The 26859-nt window shown below is 41.0% G+C and overlaps 2 protein-coding genes across 2 annotated transcripts in view; both read right to left on the bottom strand.

The window, feature by feature from the left end:
* Positions 1 to 26859, bottom strand: part of samd10b (sterile alpha motif domain containing 10b) — a gene marked incomplete at its 5' end in the record, with an annotated part of 112126 nt that overhangs the window by 40504 nt on the left and 44763 nt on the right. The gene's annotated exons all lie outside the window — the stretch shown is intronic.
* Positions 22611 to 25086, bottom strand: LOC308097647 (E3 ubiquitin-protein ligase TRIM39-like). Its single transcript, XM_080445571.1, has one exon. The coding sequence runs from the start codon at positions 24804 to 24806 to the stop codon at positions 23367 to 23369; it is 1440 nt and encodes a 479-aa protein (XP_080301697.1). The 5' UTR covers positions 24807 to 25086; the 3' UTR covers positions 22611 to 23366.

Raw genomic sequence — 26859 nt, forward strand, 5'->3', positions numbered from 1 at the left:
GTCCTTGACCTGAAAAAGTTTGAGCACCACTGACATAGAAACATACGTTTTTCAGGGGGAAATTTTTTTTTAAAGGATAACACCCAAAAAGTCCTAGGGGCTTGTTTACATTGTGGTCCTATGTATTCAATTCATCGGCATAGCATAAAATAAATAACACAATAATTCTAATAGCATCTCATAGTTTCTTTCTCTCTATATCTCTTTGTCAACAAAGCATCTTGGAACGGTAGATCTTCCAATCATTTCTAGAAATATCACTATGAGTATGAATGCACTAGTCATGCAGAAATGTAGCTATGATATATATATATATAATGTATTTTTTATTGGTGATGATATATATTTACTTACACCGTTAGCTGTAGCTGTGCCATGAAACTCTTGTCAGCATATTGCATGATGGGTATTAATTTTACTGTGACATGCTGTGCACACAATGCATTCTGTCAGCGCCTTGCTTGTGTGTGTGTGTGTGTGTGTGTGTGTGTGTGTGTGTGTGTGTGTGTGTGTGTGTGTGTGTGTGTGTGTGTGTGTGTGTGTGTGTGTGTGTGTGTGTGTGTGTGAGTGTGTGTGTGTGTGTGCATGTGTCATTGCATGTGTACAATGCATGTGTGTGCCTGTGTGTGTGCGTCTGTGGGGGTGTGCTTGTGTTTGCCTGTATCTATTTCTCTGTCTATCTATCTATCTATCTATCTATCTATCTATCTATCTATCTGTGTGCGTCTCTGTCTCTGTGTGTGCGTGTGCGTGTGCGTGCGTGTGCGTGTGCGTGTGCGTGTGCGTGTGCGTGTGTGTGTGTGTGTGTGTGTGTGTGTGCACGTGTGTGTGTGTGTGTGTGTGTGTGTGTGTGTGTGTGTGTGTGTGTGTGTGTGTGTGTGTGTGTGTGTGTGTGCACGCACGTGTGCGCATGCATGTGTGTGTTTGTATGCAGCATGACCCTCTCTTTTCCAGGTCAGTTCCCTGATGCGTTCAGCAGTGCTCTGGCTGTGGTGTTGCGGTTACACAATCTCACCATGTCTGTCATCTTCAGCTTACAAACGCTGTCTCTTCCTTTCTTTTTTTCTAACATCGCTCTGTGGCTTTCTCTTCCCCCCCTCCCCCTCCTCCCCCTCCACCTCCCCCTCCCCCCAGAGGGAGTCAGGAGGGAGGCCATCCATCCATTGTGCATGGTGGTCATGAGCGGAGAACTCATATGGACATTAATGAGGTCAGAGTCAGTGCACGATTCGTCGCTGTCGGTCGGGTGGATACCTTGTACGTCCAACAACCCGTCTTTCTAAAATAGCAGATCTACAAGCTCACAACGCGTAGAGGTGCCTTATAGCCTTGTGGATTGGTTATTTCTGCTATTTTTGACTGCCATGGGATAACAATAGGACATTCATTTGTGCGAAAACATAAAAATATGAAATATGGAGATACAAGGTTTCTGCCCAACAACGACTTCTAGTTTGTCCTCTCAAGTGTTGCATCACCCGCTCGCTCACTCACTCACCCGCTCGCTCACTCACTCACTCACTCAGTCACTCAGTCACTCAGTCACTCACTCACTTAGTCACTCACTCACTCACTCACTCACTCACTTAGTCACTCACTCACTCACTCACTCACTCACTCACTTAGTCACTCACTCACTCACTCACTCACTCACTCACTCACTCACTCACTTAGTCACTCACTCACTCACTCACTCACTCACTCACTCACTCACTCACTCACTCACTCACTCACTCACTCACTCACTCACTCACTCACTCACTCACTCACTCACTCTGGTGGAACAAGTACTCAAATGTTTAATCAATACTGCAATGTAGAAATGCTCTGTTACAAGTAAAGGTCTGTGTAATCAAAATGTACTTGTGTAAAAGTACAAAAGTATTGGCATCAAAATATACTTAAAGTACCAAAAGTAAAAGTACTCATTATGCAGAATATTCCCGTTTCACAAGTTATCATAATCTCTAAAATATATAAAAAAATCTTTTGAAACTAGCAGATCTACAAGCTCACAACACGTCGCATAATAATAATCAAAATCTACAAAGTAACTCGTAACTAAAGTTTCAAATAATTGTAGTGGAGTAAAAAGTACTATATTTGCCTCTGAGATGTAGTGGAGTAGAAGTAAAATGACATGAAATTTGGAAATACTCCAGTAAAGTAAAAATACCTCAAAATTGTACTTAAGTATAGTACTTGAGTAAATGTACTTAGTTACTTTACACTCACTCACTCACTACAATCTCATGCATTCATTCATGAGGTTGCACAACAAAAGGCTCTCCAGAGGCTAATAATCTGCCTGAGATGGAGTCATTGCACTGGACAGGTGGAGCGGGAGCTGCTGCCAAAGCTTTCTCTGACGTTATTAGAACAATACACTTATGTGTGATTAATATGCATGCCGGGACGTCATTCAATTAAAAACCCAAACCCCGAAATGCATGCGCACATGCATGCTTAATGTCCAATGTTCTCTTTCCTCCGATTGGTCTCCATGTTCTCTATATTTGCATCTTTTGTAACCAGGGCTGGATTAGTCGAGGGGGATGGGGGGGGGGCACATTTGACTGTGACATTGGTGCTATATGCGTATGCACATTAATACCTGCACAGTTAGACATATATATGCACATACTTGGCACACGTCTGGACCTGCAGCACATTGATAAGCTAATGTACCTGTGTGTGTGTGTGTGTGTGTGTGTGTGTGTGTGTGTGTGTGTGTGTGTGTGTGTGTGTGTGTGTGTGTGTGTGTGTGTGTGTGTGTGTGTGTGTGTGTGTGTGTGTGTGTGTGTGTGTGTGTGTGTGTGTGTGTGTGTGTGTGTGTGTGTGTGTCTAAGACAGGATCCTATATCCGTTTCTCACTATATTTTTTATTAAATTATTTTTCTTCTCTTACTTAATATATTTTACTTAAAAAAAAAAAAGTTAACTCCCTGTTGATTTAGCTTTTATTAGGAAGGACCGGATCCGCTGATCTGGATCATCAAACAGTAAAATCAACAGGAAGTTGACATTTTAATTAAAAAAAAAGAATGTGAATCGTCTTTGTTTGTGTTTGAGTATATGTGCTAAAAGAGTGACTTTGAGGAGCAGATTTTGAATGATCAATTTCTATTCAATGGAGCAACTATTTTTTATAATATCTCGAGGTGGTTTGGACACATTATGGCAAGGTAACTACACGACCCAAACCTCTACCAAAGTGTCCTAAGTGGTAAAAAAAAATCCCCCCTGTCTGTTTTCTTGAACAAATCGAACCCTACTTGCAACTTTAAAAGCTATATGAGCATTATTATATAAAACATGTTTTTAATCAATGACAGCTGCCATAATAATATCTCCTCCCTTCAATAGAATCACGATGAAGCCAGCACCCCTATAAAACAGCGGTTCTCAAATTGGGGTCCGGGGACCCCCAGGGGTCCTTGAGGGGGTTTCAGGGGGTCCCCAGCAAAACGTGTTAATTCAGCGTCACAATCATTTTAACCCCTTTATCAAAATTGTATACGTTGGCTATTCAAAAACAGCAGATATACAAGCTCACAGCACAAATTTGAATTTTTTTACACAACTCTTCTCTTATGGGGGTCCCTGTCACAAAAACATTTTCAGATGGGGGTCCGCGGCCAAATATATATCAATTTGGGGGTCCCTGGCACGGCAAAAAGTTTGAGAACTACAACTACTGCTATAAAACTCTTGACCGGTCCACTGGCTGAGGGAGGGCGTTCTGCTCCGCGGAACCTTAATTGAAAAACAACTTCATCTCCTCGCTCTGGTACGTTCACACGCACGCGCGCCTGTGCACGTCGATCCGCTAATTTTGCACATGCATTCCATCCCTATATAGCCAGATGTACCAGCACTCCCTATCGTTAATTAACCCTTTAAGCCCCGGGGAAGCATCCATGTGTCATTTTAGATATTATCTATTGGCTATTCAAAAATAGCAGATCTACAAGCTACAGTATGAGCTTGTAGATCTGCAAAAAAAGATTAAACCTCGAAAATGTGTGCAAATCTTTGAATATATATATATTTTTAAAGCATTTTTTTTTACTCAAATATTTGCTTCTGGGGGGTCCCTGGAACAAAATATTTTGAGATGGGGGGTCCGTGGTCCTTGACATGAAAAGTTTTTGAGCACCACTGACATAGAAACATCAGTTTTTTAGAAAACTCTTTTAAAAAATATATATTCAAAGATGTCCACAAACTTTCACCATTTTTCAAAAAAAATCTGCGCCACAAGCTCATAGCACGGCACTCGGTGCCGCGCTATGAGCTTGTAGATCCGCTATTTTTTTGAATACCCACAGAAATCTGAAAATGACACATGATGCGTTGCCGGTCTTAATGGATTAAGACAAAGTTAGGAGGGTCTCTCTCTCTCCTGCATGATTGAGCGTGCGTTATGTTGCGAGGGAAAAACACAAACAGTAAATAAAAAAGAAAAACAGTTCCCTCGCTTTAGTGCGTGGCTGTTGTCTCTATCCGCACTGAAACAGTGGCTCTGACCGTGCTAGGTGTTTTTTACTCTCTCCATCACCTTTTCTCCCCCTTCTTTTTTTACAGTTCTTATGCTGACATGAAGCAAAACACATTGTGGGAGCAATTATTATGACAGTATGCCGGGGCCTGGGAGGTAGACGATGACAAGTGGGAGTCATGTCAGGACTAAAAGGGAGTCAGGAGGAGGAAGAGGAAACAGAGATTGCAAGTACTTCACGGAAAAGCAGCAAATAAAGACCTGGGTTTTGTTGCAGACAAGACTGCAGCCAAATCGATTTGTTTCACAGATCTGATCTCTTAGGACATGACTGTCCACACTTGTTATTTGCAAGTGGTGAGATCGGATTTCTATAGGAGGTGTTCCGATCGATCGGCCACCGATTTAAATCGGCCGATTTTCACTCCAAATGACTCAATCAGTGATCTGCAATTTACCGATCCGGAGAAACCGATCTTTTATGACCGAGCTGCATAAAAGTCAATCAGATAAATAGTATGATATCGCTTTGCACCTTTGTGACAGGCATAGACATGCTCCCTTTCCCCCCACACACACAGGAACAGTTTTGACATGTAATCATTTTGGAAATCTTAGAATTACGCAAAAGATCGGTATCGGTTGATCGTGAGAGAAAAAAACGCTGATCGGGAATTCCCCAAAAGACCTGATCGACGCAACCCTAGATTTCTGACAAATATGTGTGAGGAATGCTTAACATACTGTATGTCGTTCGACAGTATTGCTGGCCAAAAATAGCGGATCTACAAGCTCACAATTGGGGCATGCTATATGACGCATGTACAGTGTGTGGATGGGTTATTTTCAGCAAGTGACGCTGTTGCTAGACGACATATATATAAATCAAGCTTCAGTGTCCAAGTGTCCCGACTGAGAGACTTTCATTTGAATCATATTTCAAACCACCTGGGAAAGTGGTTCAGATCTGATTGGCAAAAATCAATTTCCAATGTGGGTTATTTTTTCACTGTTCAGACCTGATAACCAGACCAGTCTGATTTCAAATTATGGATATAGACCACAAATAATGGGTTTGGACCCAGAGTCAGACAGAGACAGTCACAGGTGAGACATGCAGACAGGCAGACAGACAGACAGACAGACAGACAGACAGACAGACAGACAGACAGACAGACAGACAGACAGACAGACAGACAGACAGACAGAGTGCCAGGGAACAAGATGGCATGTTGGGGGGAGGGGGGGGGGCTACGAGGGTAATTTGACTCGTGCTCTGCTCACATCTCTGCGTGAGTAATGGCCTTCATCACGCCGAGAGCCCAGACGAGACGGGAAATGGAAAAGACGTTTGAGTCCCCCCTGCCCAATTCTCTCTCTCTCTCTCCGTCCTATAGTCTCTATACCTTCCTCCCTCCCTCTCTCCCTCCCCCCCCGCCGAGTTCTCTAGCCATCCATCAGGCTCTATCTCTGCTGGCCAGCTCTCTGCTCTGTGTCCCCGTTCACCCTCCTGTACCAACCCACCACCCACCACCCACCACCCTTCCCAAGACCTACTTCTGTACTATAAATCAGTGGTTCTCAAATGTTTTCATGTCAAGGACCCCCAAATTGATATGTATTTGACCGCGGACCCCCATCTGAAAATGTTTAGTGCCAGGGACCCCCAGAAGAGAAAAGAGAAGATTTATGTACAAAACATATATATATTTTTTCCAAAATCTTTAAAAAAATAGCTATATTTAACTAATACTTTGAGAACCATTGGCGCTCCCTCCTTCATTATACCACAGGAGGGAGGGAGAGGAGAGACAGAGAGATGGAGAGATAGATAGAAGAAGGCACACAGGGGAGCAGAGAGAAAGACAGATGTTATGTAGCCTATGTATGGAGTGAGAGCGGAAGTGGAGGATGTAGAGAGGAAGTGGAGGATGTAGAGAGGAAGTAGAGGAAGTCGGTAACAAGGGTATTGTTGACATACTGAAGGCAGATGCATAATAATTGGGACAGTGAGCGGAAGGAAGTCTGAAGCTGTTTTAACCCATTAAGACCGGGAACGCATCTGTGTCATTTTAGATTTCTTCGGTGCCGCGCTATGAGCTTGTAGATCTGCTATTTTTGAAAAATCGTGACCATTAATGTGCAAATCTTTGAATACACATATTCTTTGAAACAACATTTTTAACTCAAATCTTTGCGTCTGGGGGTCCCTGGAACAACATATTTTGATGGGGGTCGGACATTTGTAGAATGAAAATATTTTGTTCCAGGGACCCTCAGACGTAAAGATTTGAGTTAAAGATGTTCATTTGAAAAAAAAATGCACAAAATGTTCACAATTAAAAAAAAATTGCAGATCTACAAGCTCATGAGCTTGTAGATCTGCTATTTTTGAATAGCCAAAGAAATCTAAAAATGACACAGATGCGTTCCTGGTCTTAATGGGTTAATCAGACGATTATGGATTCAGCATCAAAAAGGCAAGCAAAGAGAAAATGAGCAAGTCTGTTAGCGAGAGCAAAAATATAGGGTTGAAAGTCTGTCTGTGAGTTTTTACAAATTAACCAATGAAAAGTAACTAAGAGCTGTGACTATAACGCATTACATTGGATTGGAACAATGTTATGTATTTCGTAGAAAAAGTAATTACTTTGCACTATGCAAGGTTCCCAATGCGGCAGTGGCAATATAGCTACCTGTATTCATCATTTTGCTTCTGCCTGCCTCTTCAGTCATTACTTAAAGACGGGGTGCCGTGATTTTCAGTGATTCCCCCCCCCCTAAAACATAATCATCAGGTATTATGGTTATACTAGGAGGAAGATTTTTTTCAAAAAAGTGTACAGAAAGTGTTCAAATTATGTTTTTATGTGGACACGCCTCCAGTTCATTAAGTATACCTGGTTCTCACATTAGCACCTCCTCCACCACCTTAGCACCACCCACCTGTCCTAGTCCCTCCTCCTCCTCATGCCCACACCTGTTGTGTTATGATAATGAGGGGGAGGGTATCATTTTACTGTGTCATTAAAGTGCTGTTTTTCTATTGGCACGTTTGACCCTCAAGGTTTCAGCCTCCAGGAAGAAACTCAAAATAGTCAGAGAAGACATAAAACACCATAAAAACACCACCAGGGGGCTTAATGAAGTTATATCAACCTCATAGACACATGAAAAACAGAAAAGGTGCAAAACCATGGCACCACCGCTTTAATAGAAATAGACTGTTGACTTTGTTTACACCGAGTCCTGGCAGCATTTTTACGGTGTTTCTCCCAGCAGCTTGTGTGGAAAAACAATAGAGGCAGGGGATTGGCTGTAGTTATGACCACCTGCCTGTGAGCGACTCCAGTCAATCCCCCAATCTGTCCAACTATCCCAAGAGGTGAAACTGTTCATTCCCCCTCTCTGTGTCTCTCATGGAATCATTCGACACATGGGCAGGTACAACCTCTAAATATCACTGCTGAAAAGTGAATTGTTTCCAAGTACGCACACACGCACATGAACACGCACACACACACACACACACACACACACACACACACACACACACACACACACACACACACACACACACACACACACACACACACACACACACACACACACACACACACACACACACACACACACACACACACACACACACACAACATGGATTGCAAAGCAGGAGAAATTATTATTCATTTAAAGAGCGGGGGTACAAAAATGTTTTGTTTTTTATCTCTCATCACAACTTTCTTGTTTTGAATAGATTTTTTTATGTAATCGTGACCCCAAGAATCAGAATCAAATCGAATCGTGAGATAGCAGACGATTCACAGCCCTAACCAGTGCCTTTCAAAGGCAGCCGCCTGTGGTCCCCTTTTGGTCATAGGCTTCAATGTAAAAAGGAGGTGTCTAATCTTATTTTAAAAGGAGGACAGTGTGAATCTATTCTAAGACTATAAGTTAATACCGATGCTTGCTAGGCAATCTTCTTCACAAGAAACAAAATTCATAAAGTGAAACATTTTGTAGTTATTGTAGAGACTTGTATGAGAGCTGGTTGAAAAAAACTAAAATGAACTGTTTATACTACATTAGCAATACTGTTTATAAAATCTCCCGAGCAACACAGTTGAACTTTCACCTACTGGTCCAGGTTCCAAGTGATAATGAGACGGTTGAATGAAATGATAGTGACTTCAGTGGACAGTGGAAGTCACAGAGATAATGTTTGACTTCCTCCCTGAGGGAAACCCTCACAGAGGAATACCCAACAACTTCCACATCATCTCTACTCTTGAGTACTGACCCCCAGGGGTCCTTCGGGAGGTTCCAGGAGGTGATAGGGGAATCCACTAATGATAGTTGGTTAGGTGAACCAAATAAGCCCTTAAGGGTCTGTGACTCTGGGTGACCAGATCCAAACTGTTCATTTGAGGGACAGAAGTAGCCTACCACTTGTAGGGACAATGTGGGACGGGCGTTGGGGGATTAATAGCAACTAATTACTTAAGTTGCTATTAAATGCCTTGATGTCATATTCGACCATAGGCCTAATACTGCCTTTCATTTTGTTATTAACCTGCTGTAGTCTAGGGGATATTTCTCATGTTATTTTAACATGCTTAAAAACATAATCTCCCAGTAAAAGAGACAATGAGATAGATTTACAAGTGGAAAGCCAACTATTAGGAGGATAGGTTCAAAATGCAACAATTACATTGTTTCATTTTTGAACCATTGCTTTTAAAACAAGCTTCTAAATAACTGTGTTCTTCTAACTTGATTCTGTGGTAGAATCCTATTTTGCTTTTGTTTAGATCAACGATGCTGCAGCCACAGCGGTTCCTTTGAACATTGTCTCTCAACAAAATAAATGTGTCCGTGACCGCGTTGTTCAATAAAAGCATAGCCTACCCTAAAGTGCATTCACGTGCTGCTTAAGCAGTGCTGTGTCCAGTGTGGTCCAGGCTAGTTTGCTGTGTGCTGCTCGTGTTAAGAGCTTCAGCAACAATCAGCGCACCGCTCAACACCTGCGCATTGATTTATTACTGTACACTGGAGCCTGCCAGTCACATTGTGGGACAGCGTCTCAATTTGTGGGACGCCTGAAAAGTCATGGAAATGTGGGACTGTCCCACGCAAAGGGGGACATTTGGTCACCCTTATGAGACCATTATGGTTCCATTTGTGCTCTCAAAGTTAAATGAAGTACAATAGCTAGACCCTCCAGAAAAACGCGGGCAAAAATCCTTGATTATGCGGGCTAAAGCTCTTGATTATGCGGACTAAAATCCTTGATTTTGCGATGAAATATGCTTTTTTTTTTGCAATTTTATGCGGTGAAATTGCGGGAAGTTGCGAAATATGTGGAAAGTTGTGAAATATGTGGAAAGTTGTGAAATATGTGGAAAGTTGTGAAATATGTGGAAAGTTGTGAAATATGTGGAAAGTTGTGAAATATGTTGCAAAATGCGAAATATGTGATATGCGAAAAGTTGCGAAAAATGCGAAACATGTCAAAAGTCATATTATGCGATGCAGCCTTTTTGAAAAAACTTTACCCCCGCATAATTATGCGCCATTTTGCTGATTATGCAGTAAATTCTGCGATCGCATAATCACATTTTTCTAGAGGGTCTATATAGCAAACGACAAGAAGCAGACCCAGTTAAACCAAATATACTTCAGTTAACCGTGGTCCTCCATGGGGTCTTTATTTGGTCCCCTCCTTTTTTTCCCCTCCCTTACTACACAAGATTTCAAATCTTGTAGATCTGCTATTTCCGCTGAATGTTCGGCTACAATGACAAGAGGAACGCTGGGGTTCATTTGTTTAATATTCTTCGAGTGCTAAGTAAGCTAATGGAAAAAAGTTGCTCCGAATTTTATGGTAGAAAAACCCTATTACCTAGCGCAGGATTTGTTATTGTATGAAACTATCTGCACAATAGGTTTAGTCCAACAACAAATCAACTGGATAAATAGCTGTTGTATTTATCCAACAGCATGCAGTCTGTGTTTTTTAATGGTAGATTTTCGGGAGGGATTAAGCTGTTCAAACACAGATTTCCGAAATGTAGATAAACATAATGTGTTCATGTGAATTCCAAATGATAACATAGCTACTGTTTTTCTCAGATTATTTGAATTTTCCAGCATTTAAAATGATCCGTTGGCCTGTCTTTAAGAAAATGGGCAGATGCATATCGTGCATTTTCTCATTAAATCCCAGCCTCTAGAGCGCTGATGCCAACAGGCACTATCGTTTTTTATCCCACCTTGATTACTGCTCAGCAGCAGTGGTGAAAAAAGTACTCAAATTATTTACTTAAGTAAAAGTACCAATACTGCAATATACTATGTTACAAGTAAAAGTCCAGAATTCAAAATGTAAAAGTACAAAAGTATTGGCATTAAAATGTACTTAAAGTACCAAAAGTAAAAGTACTAAAATGTTTGAAAATAGCAGATCTACAAGCACACACCGCGTCGCGAGCTTGCAGATCGGCTATTTTCAAATAGCCTAGGTATAAAATAGGGCTAAAGTGGTTAATATATGTTTCATAATATCATAATTTATATCTGCAAAGTAACTAGTAACTAAAGTTTTCAAATAATTGTAGTGGAGTAAAAGTACAATATTTGCCTCTGAGATGTATAGTGGAGTAGAAGTAAAAGTATTGGAAATTGGAAATACTCAAGTAAAGTGCAAATACCTCAAAATTGTACTTAAGTACAGTACTTAAGTAAATGTACTTAGTTACTTTCCACCACTGCTCAGCAGTATGGTCGGGTTCGCAGCCACACACACATCTGTCTAAAAGGCTCCAAAATAGCTCAGAATAAAGCTGCAAGGTTTGCACCGCCCTGCCCTGTCCGTTATAGGTGTGTGTGTGAGGCAGAGACAGGCTCTCTCTCTGTCTGTCTCACTGCCCTGTCCGTTATAGGTGTGTGTGTGAGGCAGAGACAGGCTCTCTCTCTGTCTGTCTCACTGCCCTGTCCGTTATAGGTGTGTGTGTGTGAGGCAGAGACAGGCTCTCTCTCTGTCTGTCTGTCTCACTGCCCTGTCCGTTATAGGTGTGTGTGTGAGGCAGAGACAGGCTCTCTCTGTGTCTGTCTCACTGCCCTGTCTGTTATAGGTGTGTGTGTGAGGCAGAGACAGGCTCTCTCTCCGTCTGTCTCACTGCCCTGTCCGTTATAGGTGTGTGTGTGAGGCAGAGACAGGCTCTCTCTCCGTCTGTCTCAGAGGAGAGGAGAGGTTGGCACGCAATGTAATGGCTTTCTTTAAGGGGATAGATGTTGTAGTAAACAAAGCAAATTGCCTGGCTGTGCTCACAACAAATACATGATGTGAGAGATGGACGTGGAGACGTTGTTAGGCAGGCTACCGGGAGCGATGATCTCCCAGAGAACTGTAGGTCTGCTGCCACTCTTATTTCTTTTTAACCCTTTCAACCCGGGAACATCTGGGTTATTTTTAGATTTGAGCTATAACCATTATTTTATACTTTGGGCTATTCAAAAATAGCAGATCTACAAGCTCGTGGTGAGTGCCGCGCTACGAGCTTGTAGATCTGCTATTTTTGAAAAATCGTGAAATTCTTTGCAAATCTTTGAATATATATTTTCTAAAGCAAACATTTGTATCTCAAAATATGAGCGCGGCACTCGGTGCTATGAGCTTGTATATCTGCTATTTTTGAATAGCCAGAAGAAATCTAAAGTGACACAGATGCGTTCCCGGTCTTAATGGGTTAAAACACAACAAAAGACCTTTCTGTTTGCCACTGCTTTTGATTGAGTTACTTTTCTTAACTTTTTCTTTCTCTTCTGTAATGTAACTGTATCTGTTTTTTTTTGTTTTACTTCTTTTGTTTTAACCCTAACCCCTAATTTAATTGTATAATTATGTTTCCTTTGCTTGATGTTCTGTGTAAAGCAGTGGTTCTCAAACTTTTTCATGTGAAGGACCCCCAAAATGAAATGCATTTGGCTGCGGACCCCCCATCTCAAAAATATTTTGTGCCAGGGATTTTTCAAAAGTAGCAGATATACGCTATGAGCTTGTATATCTGCTATTTTTCAATAGCCAAAGTATAAAATACGGTTAAAGTGGTTAAAATGATTGTGACGCTATATTAACTAATTTTGCTGGGGACCCCCTGGTACCCCCCCAAGGACCCCTTGGGGTCCCCGGACCCCACTTTGAGAACCAATGGTGTAAAGCACAATGCACTGCCTTGTTGTTGAAATGCACTAAGAATAAAACTACCTTGACTGCCATGCCTAGGTCAGTGGCTCTCAAAGTGTGGCCCGGTGACCCCCAGGGGTACTTGAGGGGGTTCCAGGGGGTTCCAGGGGGTCCCCAGCAAAATGGGTTTACCCTAATCCTAACCACTTTAAATCCATGTTATTCTTCGGCGGTCAGAAAATAGCTGATATTCAAAGAAGAAAGAAAAAAGAAGAAAGAAAATAAAAACAGAAAATAGCTGATCTACAAGCTCACAACATGCTGCAATGGGAAGCGTTCTTTTTTTTCTTTCTTCTTTGAATATCAGCTATTTTCTGACTGAAGAATAATAACATGGAGAAGAATAAAGTGGTTAGGATGAGGGTAAAAGTGGTTAAAAATGTGGAATAATCTTGAAATATTGTCTTCTGAGGGTTCCAAGATCAGAGTTTTGCACAGCTTTTTTGTTCATGAGTGTCCCTGGCATAAAACCCTTTGAAAAGGGAGGTCCACAGCTAAATAAAAAATGTTTAGAAGAACCACTGATCTTGTTAAACCAAAACTCAGCGATGTGTTTTTAATCATGTCCTAATAAATATTGGATTGGAAGTTACGATAGAAAGTCGCCTTCTATCGTTGCTGTCGGGCAGAAACCTCTTATCTTTTTGGCAGGAAATAAAGAAACAAAGAAGAAATACTGTGGACTCAACTCATCCTGCACTACACTCTCCAGCTCTCCTAAAACATGACCTTGAACTCTAAGTTACTTTTCATCCTTGAGTGTGTGCTGGTGTGTGTACTTTTTGTTTGTTTATCCCATTCAACCAGGGAAAGCATCTGTGTAATTTTTTTGATTTCTTTGGCTATTCAAAAATAGCAGATATACAAGCTCATCGCGCGGCACTCGGTGCTGCGCGATGAGCTTGTAGATCTGCTATTTTTGAAAAATCGTGAAAATTTGTTCAAATCTTTGAAAATACGTTTTTTAAAGCGAACATTTGTAACTGTCAAATGTCTCAACAAATTGTTGCTATATCAGTGGTGCTCAAACTTTTTCTTGTCAAGGACCCCCAAAATTATATGTTTTTGGCCTCCAGATCCCCATCAAAATATGCTGTTCCAGGGACCCCCCACCCAGAAGCAAAGATTTGAGTTAAAAATGTTGTTAAAAAAATAAAAAAATAAAAAAATCAACACAAAATGTTTTTCAAAAATAGCCCAAAGTATAAAAATAACGGTTATAGCTAAAATCTAAAAATGACACATGCTTTCCCGGTCCTAATGGATTATTGCGTGTATGTGTGTGTGTGGGGGTGGCGCACGCACTTTTTGGCTTTGTGCCGCACGCACCTGCACTCGTTACCCCAGTGGAGCTGAATCAGGGATTAGCTGAGATGCAGAGAGTCGCCGGGGGGAATGCGGAGCGAGGACTCCATAAACCTCGACCCCTGTGACCGATAAAGAGCTCAGCCTCCACCCTGCTAGACACTCACCACCACCGCTGATCAAAGAAGACGCTCAGCCTATTAGCACAAACATATATGCATATCGCTGTTGTCGGGTGCAAACCTTCTATCTCCATATTCTAACTGCTTGTGTTTTTTTCTTGTAAATTAATGCCCTTCTTGAACGCGACGCGAAGCGACGCGTTTTGAGCTTGTAGATATTTTTGTGTTTTGTACGAGGTTTCCACCCGACAGAGACGATGTGTATGTGCGGTGGAAGAAGTACTCAAATATGGCGGAAGAAGTTTGAAGAAGTCAGATTGTGTGTGTAGAAGAGGTATAGCAATACCATAATGCTTTACTTGAGTAAAAGTACAAAAGTATTGTCGTCAAAATATACTTACAGTGCTACCAAAGTAAAAGTACTTACAGGGTTTGTTTTCTTGACCACACTGTTAAGAATGTAATTTAGATAGCATGCTATTTAAATAAATGCTATAGGTTCATTGTTTACCTGTCCAAAACTGTTATTCTTTAGGATTCAAATAAAAAAAGAGCATCAAAAGTAGCAGATCTACACGCTGAAAGCGCGTCGCTTCGCGTCACGTTTTGAGCTTGTAGATCTGCTACTTTTGATGCTTTTGTGTGACGCTGTAGTAGAATGATCAAGTAGGTCGTTAATTTACGAAAAAACACAAAAACTTAGAGATAAGAGGTTTCTGCCCGACAGCAGCGATATTGTTTAGGCTGATGCTAGGTTCTTGGTTTGCCTGCAGGATCCTAGGTTCTTGAGCCACTACACTGTCTCTATGCATTCTATGTACAGTATGTGTTTACCTTGCTTATTGTAAATCGCTCTGGATTAAGAGCGTCTGCTAAATGCCAAAATTGTAAATTGTAATCATTATGCGGAAAGGTCTATATTTCACAACCATTGTTATTGGATTGTAATTAGTAATGCATCAATGTGTTCATCACTTTACAGCTGGTAGAGGAGGGGGGGGGGGGGTTAATTACTTTATGTGCTGCTGGGTAGCTTAACATAACATACATCATCATGTATCAGTTAATGTATGTTTTGTAATAATAATAATCTAAATCTGCAAAGTAACTAGTAACTAAAGCTGTCAAGTAATTGTAGTGGACCAAAAAGTACAACATTTTCCTCTGAGATGTAGTAGAGCAGAAGTATGTACGAAACTAGAAATACTCAAGTATTTCTATTTTTAGAAATAGAATTATGTGTCTACTGTACATTCGTATAGCATGTGAATGTACATGCAGCTACTTTAAACGGTGTGTAAGAGGGTTCATGCCTGCATGTAGATGAGGCTCATTAAATAGTAATATAAAACAGTAATGTAACCGTGTCTGGCACTGTTTCTCTCTGCCGTCTATAACTAAATCTCTCTGGATCACTCTCGCCCAATCAGTCTCCCAACCAACACCCTTGTATGCTCAACTCATTAATCTCTCCCTATCTGTTTCTCTGTGTCTCTCCGCCTCTCTCTCTCTCTCTCTCTCTCTCTCTCTCTCTCTCTCTCTCTCTCTCTCTCTCTCTCTCTCTCTCTCTCTCTCTCTCTCTCTCTCTCTCTCTCTCTCTCTCTCTCCGTATCTCTCTCTCTCTGTCTGTCTGTCTGTCTGTCTGTCTGTCTGTCTGTCTTTATTCCTTCTTTATTAATTCAGATCCCCATTAGCTGCCACCAAAGTAGCAGTTTCTTAAAACTTGTCTTAATGGGTGCTTCAGTGATCAAAGTTTAACCATGTGACCCCTAGTAGCCTGCCTGGTATAGCATGACTATGATGATCTCTCACATAATGTATTTGTGAGTACAGACAAACTGGTTGTTAACTATGACAAATATTCCTAAAGAAACTCACTACATTGCATGCCAACCCTCTGCTCTACTCTGAGCCATGAGAGACCGGCATGCATATCTCTCAGTAGTCTGCCTCACACCCAATGGACAGTGCCTGTGTCTGTCTGTCTGTCTGTCTGTCTCTCTCGCTTTCACTCTCTGTCTCTCTGTCTCTCTCTCCTGCGTGCGCACGCGTCATTATTCAATCAGGTCATTAATCCGTCTCCCTCTCTCCGTCCCCGAGAGAGACCCTGATGGGGCCTGGCACCAAATCCTTCATAACCCCCCTTCATCTGGACACACAATCCTTCATAGCACCCCTTCATGTGAGCACACAATCCTTCATATCTCCTTCACACACCTCTCTCTCTCTCTCTCTCTCTCTCTCTCTCTCTCTCTCTCCCCTCATCGGAACCTTTCATCTCCGCCTGCATTCTTTCTAGCTCAGGAATCCTCCGCTTTGTACCCGGCACTGCCTGCTGCATCATTTGTGTGTGTGTGTGTGTGTGTGTGTGTGTGTGTGTGTGTGTGTGTGTGTGTGTGTGTGTGTGTGTGTGTGTCAGAGCATAAACATCATGTGATCTGGTGGCTCTCAATGGGAAGAAGAAGAAGAACCAGACCTGACTCAAAATATTTGTCCTGGGCAGCGAAACACACCTCTGGCTCTTAACCCTTTAAGACCTGGGAACGGAACGCATCTGTGTCATTTTAAGATTTCTTTGGCTATTCAAAAATAGCAGATATACAAGCTCATAGCGCGGCACCGAGTGCCGCGCTATGAGCTTGTAGATCTGCTATTTTTTAAAAGAAAGCTGTGAAAATGTGTGCAAATCTTTGAATATATAAGTACATTTTTAACTCAAATCTTTGCTTCTGGGGGTCCGTGGAACAAAATATTTTCAGATGGGGGTCCGGGGCCAAATACATTGTGGTGGTCCTTGACATGAAACAAGTTTGAGAACCACTGATATTATAGCAACATAGGTTTTTTTTTGTTAGGATTTAGAAGACATTTGTAGAATCCCCCAGAGGAAAAGATTTGAGTAAAACATTTTAAGATTTGCACAAATTTTCACAATTTTCAAAAGAATTGCAAAAACAAAGTTGATTCAGACAATATAGAACATCACCAAACCCAGCACCGTTTTTTATTACTATAAAAATGTCAACTTCGTGTTGAATTTACTATTTGAAGATCGGGATCCACGGATCCAGCCCAGGTTTTCTTTCTAATAAACTTTGTTTGTGTTCGTTTACAGGCTAAAAGAGAGCTGTTTCACTGTACAATGTAAGTCAATGAGGATCATATTTTGAATCATCAATTTCTAATCAATGGAGCAAATATCTTTGATTTCTTGTCCACCTTTGGAGTTACATCATGGCAAGGTATACTACACAACCCAAACCTCTACCAAAGTGGTCTTGCCCTTTAAACTCAGAGAGTGTACAAATGTACAATGCATGTCCTTTTGGTTTGTACACTCTCTGAGGATTTTACTGCATAATGTACCCGAATTTCCACAACATCTCTCTTTGTCTCATCATTAATAATACATGTTTTTTTGCTGCTCTCAAGCGTTGCCACAATACAAAACCATCTAGATGGATAATCCCTGTATCCTGATTGGCTGAGATGGCACGCAACATTTTATCACGGATCTAAACGTATTCAAAGACATTGTGGATTTTCAAACTGCTATTGATAATGTGCATCTGTTAAATACAAAGTAATGTTATGCGGCCTGTACATACATTAGAGATCGCCGCATCATGTCAGTGGATCCCGCAGCGTTTTCCTTGTGGGATCAATTAAGTTCTATCCTACATCCGGAGTGGATATACAGTATAGGATCATATATCTTATATCCAGTATAATTTAGCCGGGCGGGCGGATTTGGGTCATGATATTTTACATATTGTCTCTGTCGGGTGGAAACCTCATATGTCCAAAACTGTTACTTTTCACGATTTCAAATTCAAAAAGCATCAAAAGTAGCAGATCTACAAGCTCGAAACGCGGCGCGATGCTGTAGTATGATCATGTATGGTGTTAATTTACGAAAAAACGCAGAAAGTTATAACATGGAGATAGGACAGTGGTGTAAAGTAAGTAAGTACATTTACTCAAGCACTGTACTTAAGTTAAAATTTTGAGGTACATTTTGAGGCAAATATTATACTTTTACTCCACTACAATTATTTGAAAACTTTAGTTACTAGTTACTTTGAAGATTTTGATTATTATTACAAAACATACATTACCCACTTTAGCCATACATAGACTTTGGCTATTTTCAAATGAATTTCAACATTTTGAAAACATGAAATGGAAGATTTCTGCATAATGAGTGCTTTTACTTTTGGTACTTTAAGTACATTTTGATACGATGCCAAATACTTTTGCACTTTTACTCAAGTAAATTCTGAATACCATACTTGCACTTGTAACATAAGTACAAGTATACATATAACAGTATTTCCGCATTGGAGTATTGATACTTTTACTTAAGTAAAACATTTTGGTACTTTTTCCACCACTGGAGATAGGAGGTTTCTGCCCTGACAGCACCGACGATATTAATTAATAGCGGATCAGTTGCGGGCGAGTGAAATAATAAGTCTCTTCCTCCCCATTCTGTGAATTTTCCAAGCCACCAGCTTTTCCTTTTTTTTTTTTTTGCTTATCCGCTGTTGGCATTGTCATGTCAACATTCCGTGTCTACAACAGGAGAGGCTCATTACACGGTTGTGTAATCCGTGCGATCAGCGCAACTTCATTGATTCTCTAAATCTCCCCACTGAGTCGCTGACACTATCTTATCGGTCTGATAAACGAGCTACCGTCATCAGGGGACAACCCCCCCCCCCACGCATGATGCGGTACACCCTCCGCCTCGGTATATCCTTGACATAATTTGGCCCTTGGGGGGAAACAGACTGAGGGGGGGACCCTGCTGCTCTATAGGCTTATACGCAAAAAAAACGAGTTACTTTTTCATTTGAGCTAAAAAGCATTATTTTACACTTTGGCTATTCAAAAATAGCAGATATACAAGCTCATAGCGCGGCACCGAGTGCCGCGCTACGAGCTTGTAGATCTGCTATTTTTGAAAAATCGTGAAAACGTGTGCAAATCTTAAACTTAAAGCGAACCTTTTTAACTCCATTCTTCGCTTCTGGGGGTCCCTGGAACTAAATATTTTTTAGATGGGGGTCCGTGGCCAAATACATATAATTTTGGGGGTTCTTGACATGAAAACGTTTGAGAATCACTGATATAGAAACATAGGTTTTTCAGAAAACTAGGATTTAGAAGACATTTGTAGAATTGGCTTCAGGTCTTTTAATGGGTTAAAGATTGTTTTCTCAACGCCTGCACCGATCTCTATGAAATGCTGCGAATACTTTATCAATTACATGAAAACATCAACAGCAACAACTAGGAAATCATGTGGCTCTGGGGAAACGGTGTCAGGATGTGTCCAGCCTGTGGCAGTCATCTATGACATATCTATGACATTTGTTTTCAAAGTGGGGTCTAGGGACCCCCAGGGGTCCTTGGGGAGGTACCAGGCTATTTAAAAATAGCAGATCTACAAGCTCATAGCACGGCACAAAGTGACACACTCTGAGCTTGAGCAAATGAACAATGAGCACGCTATGAGCACATTTCCAAAGATATGAAATCTTGAAAATTTGTGCAAATCTTTGGATAACATTTTTAACTAAAAACTTTGCTTCTGGAGGTCCCTCCCTGGCACAAAATATTTCTCAGATGGGGGTCCGCAGCCAAATACATATAATTTTGGGGGTCCACTGATCTATGATATGACTCAAACTTTTGGGCAAGGTTTATTATAGAAATTTAAATTTAATATTTCAAAAATTATGTGAAAATAATCATAATAGTGGAGGTACAATGGACTGAGGTTTGCAAGATCCAGACTCACTCACGCACACACACACACACACACACACACACACACACACACACACACACACACACACACACACACACACACACACACACACACATCCTAAAAAACACACACACACACACACACACACACACACACACACACACACACACACACACACACACACACACACACACACACACACACACACACACACACACACACACACACACACACACACACACACACACACATCCTCAAAAACACACACACACACACACACACACACACACACACACACACACACACACACACACACACACACACACACACACACACACACACACAGGCCCCGGTCATAGACGGCTAGCCTCTATGCAGAGAGCCAGGCCGTAGCACAGTAGTGACAGTTGTTAATGAGAGCCTTTGGGTCTTATTAAAACACTGTGGGCTCTATCAGGCTCACAGCGTGTCAGAGTGTGGAGGAGGTTGTGTCTCTCTAAAGGTTGTACTATAGTGTGTGTTTGTGTCAGCAGAGAGAGAGAGAAGGGCACTGACTCCATTCTGTAATGAGGAAGTGAAACAGACTGACCCTCCGCCTATATATTCAGCTTGTCAATTTAACCCATTAAGACCAGAGGCCGATTCTACAAATGCCTTCTAAATCAGTAGTTCTCAAAAGTTTTTGTGCCAGGGACCCACAAATTGATGTGTATTTGGCCACACGGACCCCCATCTGAAAATGTTTTGTGCCAGGGACCCCCAGAAGAGAATTAAGATATTTAAAAAAAAAAAAAAAAAAAAAAAATTTCAAACACTTTCAAGATTTTTCACAAATGTTCAATAAAATAGTAGATGTACAAGCTTGCAGCATGGCACGAACTGACACACTGTGAGCTTGTATATCTGCTATTTTTTAATAGCCAATGCTAAAATCTAAAATGACACTGATGCTTTCCTGGTTGTAATGGGCTAAATCAGGGCTACAGTCATGACGCTCAATCTCATGTGTGACAGCTATAAGTCTTGAAATATTGCTACTTGTTCCAAAATCTTTATACCGAGTTACCCCTGCTTACATGTAAACTGCTACTAACAGCAAATAAAGCAAATTTAGTTTTGTAAGCTAGTTTTCGTAATGCAATGTGACACGAGCTCTGTTTACAGGTCCTAAAGGTACTTTTGCCCAATGGAAAACCAGCTGAGCCAACGTACCGCGTCTCATCCAATTGCATTCACAATTTAGGCATTTAGCAGACGCCGACTTACAAGTGCGAGATTGAAATAAGCAGAGTATGCATGAACTCTAGTCAACAAACAGCAAAGTGAAGTCACATGCAGTGGTGGAAGAAGTACTCAGATATTTTAAAGGATAAGGATAATTCCTTTTAACAGGTCGTTCATGAAAGTCCTTGCGGTCTTGTTTCCAATGAGAACCTGTGAGCAATTGGGGTTAAGAGTCTTGCTCAGGGACAAATTTCATATCATCGGCACATATGCTGGGATAGCCTGGAATCAAACCTGGGGCAACCAGGGCCAGCTGGTTCCCTAGGCGGGCTCACTAACCACTCAGCTATGGCCGCCCCAAGCCTTAAGTAAAAGTAGGAATACCACATTATAAAAATACTCTGTTACAAGTAAAAGGCCGGTGTTCAAAATGTTACTTGAGTAAAAGTACAAAAGTATATTGGCATCAAAATATACTTAATATACAAAGTAAAACTACAAAAATGTTTGAAAATCGCAGATCTACAAGCTCACACGATGCGACACGTTGTGAGCTTGTAGATCTGCTATTTTCAAATAGCCTATTTATAAAATAGGGCTAAACTTATTAATGTATGTTTTATAATATAATAATTTATGTCTACAAAGTAACTGGTAGCTTAAGTTTTCAAATAATTGTAGTGGAGTAAAAGTACAATATTTGCCTCTGAGAGTAGAAGTAAAAGTATTGGAAATTGGAAATACTCCAGTAAAGTAAAAAGTAACTAAACATTTTATAAGTACAGTACTTGAGTAAATGTACTTAGCTACTTTCCACCACTGGTCACATGAGTGCAGAGAGAACAAATGTAGTGCCTCAAAGACACTAGGATACCAGATATACTGTAAACATCAATCCTATAGCATCTGTCAGAATATATGCTATATAAATGATATTCTTAAAATCCTCAAAGCAGACCTTGTATTGAACTGTACTTTCCTGTTTTTTTGGCAAACTGCTAATAAAGTATTCAATCAATCAATCAATCAACATCGCAAAGAGTTTATGAAAATGCCCCCAGATTAGCATCAATTTGCCAACAACTACCAACAATAGAAAAGGATCAATGGTGGGATTGATAATGAATTGGACCGATAAGCAGGATGGATTAAGAGATCAAAATTACTGCAAATGAACGATCCCCATTCCTATCATATTGCAGAATTATTTTATCTCAGAAGAATATGTCAGAAGAAAATGAATGTGGCACACTGGTTGGTGAAGAGTCACTAGTAGATAAATAGTCACAGAGACGACCATGTGGTTACAATGTCTCTGGTTTGATTCCATAAAGAGTCATGTGTTGTATGTCTGTCTACCCTCAGCTTCCTGTCACTCAACACACTAAGAAGACTAAAAGAACACTCACACCAAAATAAAGTGAATGTTCACAGAGGTTTGGCAGATAGAATTATTCTTTAATTATCCATATAGTGATAAAGTGTTACCAAAAAGGGTTTAAAGTGGGAACATATACATGTTTTGGTTACAAAAAACATCCTCAGTCTACCATGAAAAGTAAAAACATGCCTGTGTCCTATTTGTAGGGACAAGATAGTCAATCAGAGGATCATTCATGTTACAGGGCTCAGAACACACACAGAGATCAATGCAACAATTGTAAGCTAATATACAATCTAATGTTAAAGAACATCTCCATGGTTGGTTAATAGAAAACAGCACAATACAACACACTAAATAATATAATAATTACCTACAAAAAAAGTAATTAATTCAATTGCTCAGTAAAACCTTTAGAGATGTACCCAACGTGGTGATTCTATATTGTATGAGTAAACTGTGTAGAAATACAACAGTAAAATAATCATATTATTAGTCTAATCTCTTATAGTAAAGTACCCTGACTCCCCAACATTATTACTATTACAGGTCCATTTGGTTCCATTCTGTACACTCTTCAAAGTTAAATGAATACTTGTATTTTACTGTGTAGATGATGATGATGATGATGATGATGATGTCATCACAGATCAGAGTGTTCTGATTCTAACATTGACAGGTATTACTTTAGGACCACAATGGAAACAAGTCCTCAGGACTTTTCTGTGTGTGATCCTGTTAGCCTAAATGTTCTACTGTACCTCTGTGCTGTTAAATTGTTTTGATTAATAAAGAATCAATCAATCAATCAATCAATCAATAAATAAATCAATCAATATATCAATATAATCCTCATCATCCTGTGTTACACTGACCTTCCCTGGTAACATCTTCAGAGAACCACCAATCTGACCAGTGTAAATGTATGGAAAGAGTGTGTCAGTGAAAGTGTGTGTGATGGTGTGTAGGTGTGTGTTAGTGTCAGGATCAGAGAAGGACAGCTTTCCTTCATTCCAGTCCAGCTGGACTCTGATCCTCTGGGGTTTCTGCTTCACTGAGAGAACAGTGACTGGGACTGGTGAGTAGCCTGCTGTGTATTTACCTTTAGTTAACCTTATTCTCCAGGCCTGACCCACTTTGTTTCCCTTCCTCTGAAAGGACTCTGCTAACAGACCTACTGACCAGAGTGTATTGTCTCCAACCTCAACATCCCAGCTGTGAGTCCCTGAGTTAAATCCCTCAGAACCCAGGACATGGGCAAAGTGGTCAAACCTCTCTGGGTTGTCAGGAAAATGCTGTTTCTCTCCAAGTCTCACACTGGTCAGATCATCAGACAGGATGAGGCCTGGACGGGCAGTGTTGGGGTCCAGAATGACAGGAGTGTAGGAGACAATGTCCTTCATCTTGTCCCAGACTCTGAAGGTCAGGTTGTTCAGGTGTTTGGTCACGTCTATCAGTGCTCCTGAGACCGGCTGTGGGTCCTGCAGTGTGAACTGGACTCTTTGCATTGTGGTCTTGTAGTTCTGCAGGAATGAGATGTGTTCAGCTCTCAGCTCCTCCTCTATGGCTCTGATTGTGTTTGAAAGGGTTGAGATGGCTCTGTTTAGATCCTCAGTCATCTCCTTCATCATCTGACTCTTCTGCTGCTCTTCCTCCATCAGTGCAGCGATCTTAGCATCCTCTTCCTCTTGTAGAAACTGACGCATCTTCTTAAACTGTTCTTTAATCTGCATCTCTGTGTTCTGAGTCTGGAACTGAATGTGTTCTGCTGTTTGATCATAGTTTGTTTTAGCTTTATTAAAGACCTCTAGTTTCTCCTGTAAAGGCTTCAGTGATTTCTGGACTTCCTCCTTGTGATCAAGTGCAGCTTCATCGATGGGTCTGAATCTGTGGTCGGTGTGTTTTTTAGCATCTCGACACACAACACACACTGGCTGTTGACATTCCAGACAGAACAGTTTGAGTTTCTCAGCATGCAGACTGCAGAGAACCTCAGACCCTGTTGAAGCTCTCTGGTGTCTCTCCTGTATGAAGGCCTCACACAGGTTCTTCAGAGCCAGGTTTCTGGGTGGATCCACTGAATCTCTCTCCTTACAAACTGGACATTGCTTTATTTTCTTCTCTCTCCACCATTCCTGCAGACAGGCTTTACAGAAGCTGTGGCTACAGGACAAGATAACAGGATCTTTAAAGATGTCACAACACACAGGACAGCAATAATCCTCTTCAGGGCGAGACGACTTGGAAGCCATTTGGACTCTGAGTGAAGCTACAGACACTCTCCTTAAGCCAGGAAATCAACCAGTCAGTGGTGGTAACACTCCCTCTTCTAGAATGTTCCCTGAAGGTTACTTTCACTGTGAATCCTGGCTCTTGTTAAAGTCCATTCGGCGTCATACAGAGTCAGCAGCAGGTACAAGTGGACAGTATTCCCTTCTGTATGTAGCTGTAGCTGTAGAAAGACAGTTTGTCCTCCCTCACTGGAAGTTGTGTTTGATCTGAAGGTAAGCCATATTGTCCGTCTCTTTGCGTGTGGAGTGGCAGAATAACAACCTCTCTGTTTCCTGGTTTCTCTCAGATGAGTCTGGTAGGCGGAGCTATGACACACACACACACACACACACACACACACACACACACACACACACACACACACACACACACACACACACACACACACACACACACACACACACACACACACACACACACACACACACACACACACACACACACACACACACACACACAGGTTGTTTGTGCCTCACTCATCAGGTATGTTATCAAACAGGTATGTGGTGTGATTTCTTCACAGGGTATTTATGGGAAAGCAGGTACAGACACGCAATGCAAATTCTGACGCGTCTAATACTAATTGTAACTTTAGGTCTAAAAATCTTTATTTGACATGAAAATACCCTCACTGGGACCTCGAAATTGTCCCTCGAAAGTCAAGTTAGACATGTTCATCCATCCTTGTGGAGACTTTTGGTCCCCACATGCAAAGTAATACGTTAACGTTGAGCACACACACACACACACACACACACACACACACACACACACACACACACACACACACACACACACACACACACACACACACACACACACACACACACACACACACACACACACACGCACACGCACGCACACACACACACACGCGCACACACACACACACACACACACACACCATTACCTTTAAAATGGTTTATAGCTTGCCTAGGTAAGTGACACACACACACTTATGTACACGTGTTTGTTTGTCTGGAAAATGCAAAAACGGCTGAGGGACTTAATATTTGTGATGAAGGAAAAAAATTATAATCTAAGTAACGAAAACCTTAGAACAAGTGACCAAAACATATCTGCATAGTAAGCTACTACTGTGTCTATAGAACAAAGGTGACAAGAGCGGACAGAGAGAGTGAAGTGCTACTGTAGGGGGTGAGGTGTAGTCTGAAGAGTTGGGTCTTCAGACTACACCAGGGGTGGGTAGTATTTATTTCCAGAGGGCCACACTGACTTCGATAAATTGAGTGAAGGGCCAAACATTGTACAATTGAATTGAAACTTGAAACACACAGTGCTGAATTATGTTAAAACTGCATGAATTTGGTAGACATGCCAGACTACTTTAAAATAAGGTCCTTGCTTTCACAACAACAGTTTTCTGTTACAAAATGTTGAACTTTTTTTGTATTTACAGCTGTACTGTACTGTATCTCTCTGGTGTATTCTGTACAAGGTAACAATGAAAAGATTAAACATTAAACATGTTTATTGCATGAAACAATCCACGTCTATGCCATATCAACTGTTGATTGAGCTTATAAAGTTATGCAGCATCTTATCTGATATGCACCACTCCAAAGGTCACTGATAAAACGCATTGCATTACGTTATAAATATGGACAAAAAATAACAGGAGAAGGGCGCACACCAGTATTGATAAGGCCGCACACTTATAGCCACTATGCAGGATAATTTCATAAATGAATACCAATGTTTTGACCTGGAAAGGCCTTCTTCAGAGATTGTCCGAAGAAGACCTTTCCAGGTCGAAACGTTGGTATTCATTTAATAAATTATCCTGCATCGTGGATATGAGCGTGCAGCCTTTTCTTCACTTTTATAATGATGTACTCCAGGCATAGGTTTCACTATTACATTATAAACATAAAACATTTGGGTACATACGGATGGAGTAATGCAGGTATGTACTCAAATGGTAAATATCGATTACTATTAATTGGAGTCGAGTTCAATTAACATATGGCAGCCCTTTAGAATGTAGATTAT

The sequence above is a fragment of the Gymnoscopelus braueri genome (genome assembly GCF_963280865.1).
Source record: "Gymnoscopelus braueri genome assembly, chromosome: 12".
Classification (NCBI taxonomy): Eukaryota; Metazoa; Chordata; class Actinopteri; order Myctophiformes; family Myctophidae; genus Gymnoscopelus; species Gymnoscopelus braueri.

What these genes read in the sequence shown, in the direction of transcription:
- LOC308097647 (XM_080445571.1), bottom strand. Translation starts at nt 24,806, where the DNA reads ATGGCTTCCAAGTCGTCTCGCCCTGAAGAGGATTATTGCTGTCCTGTG.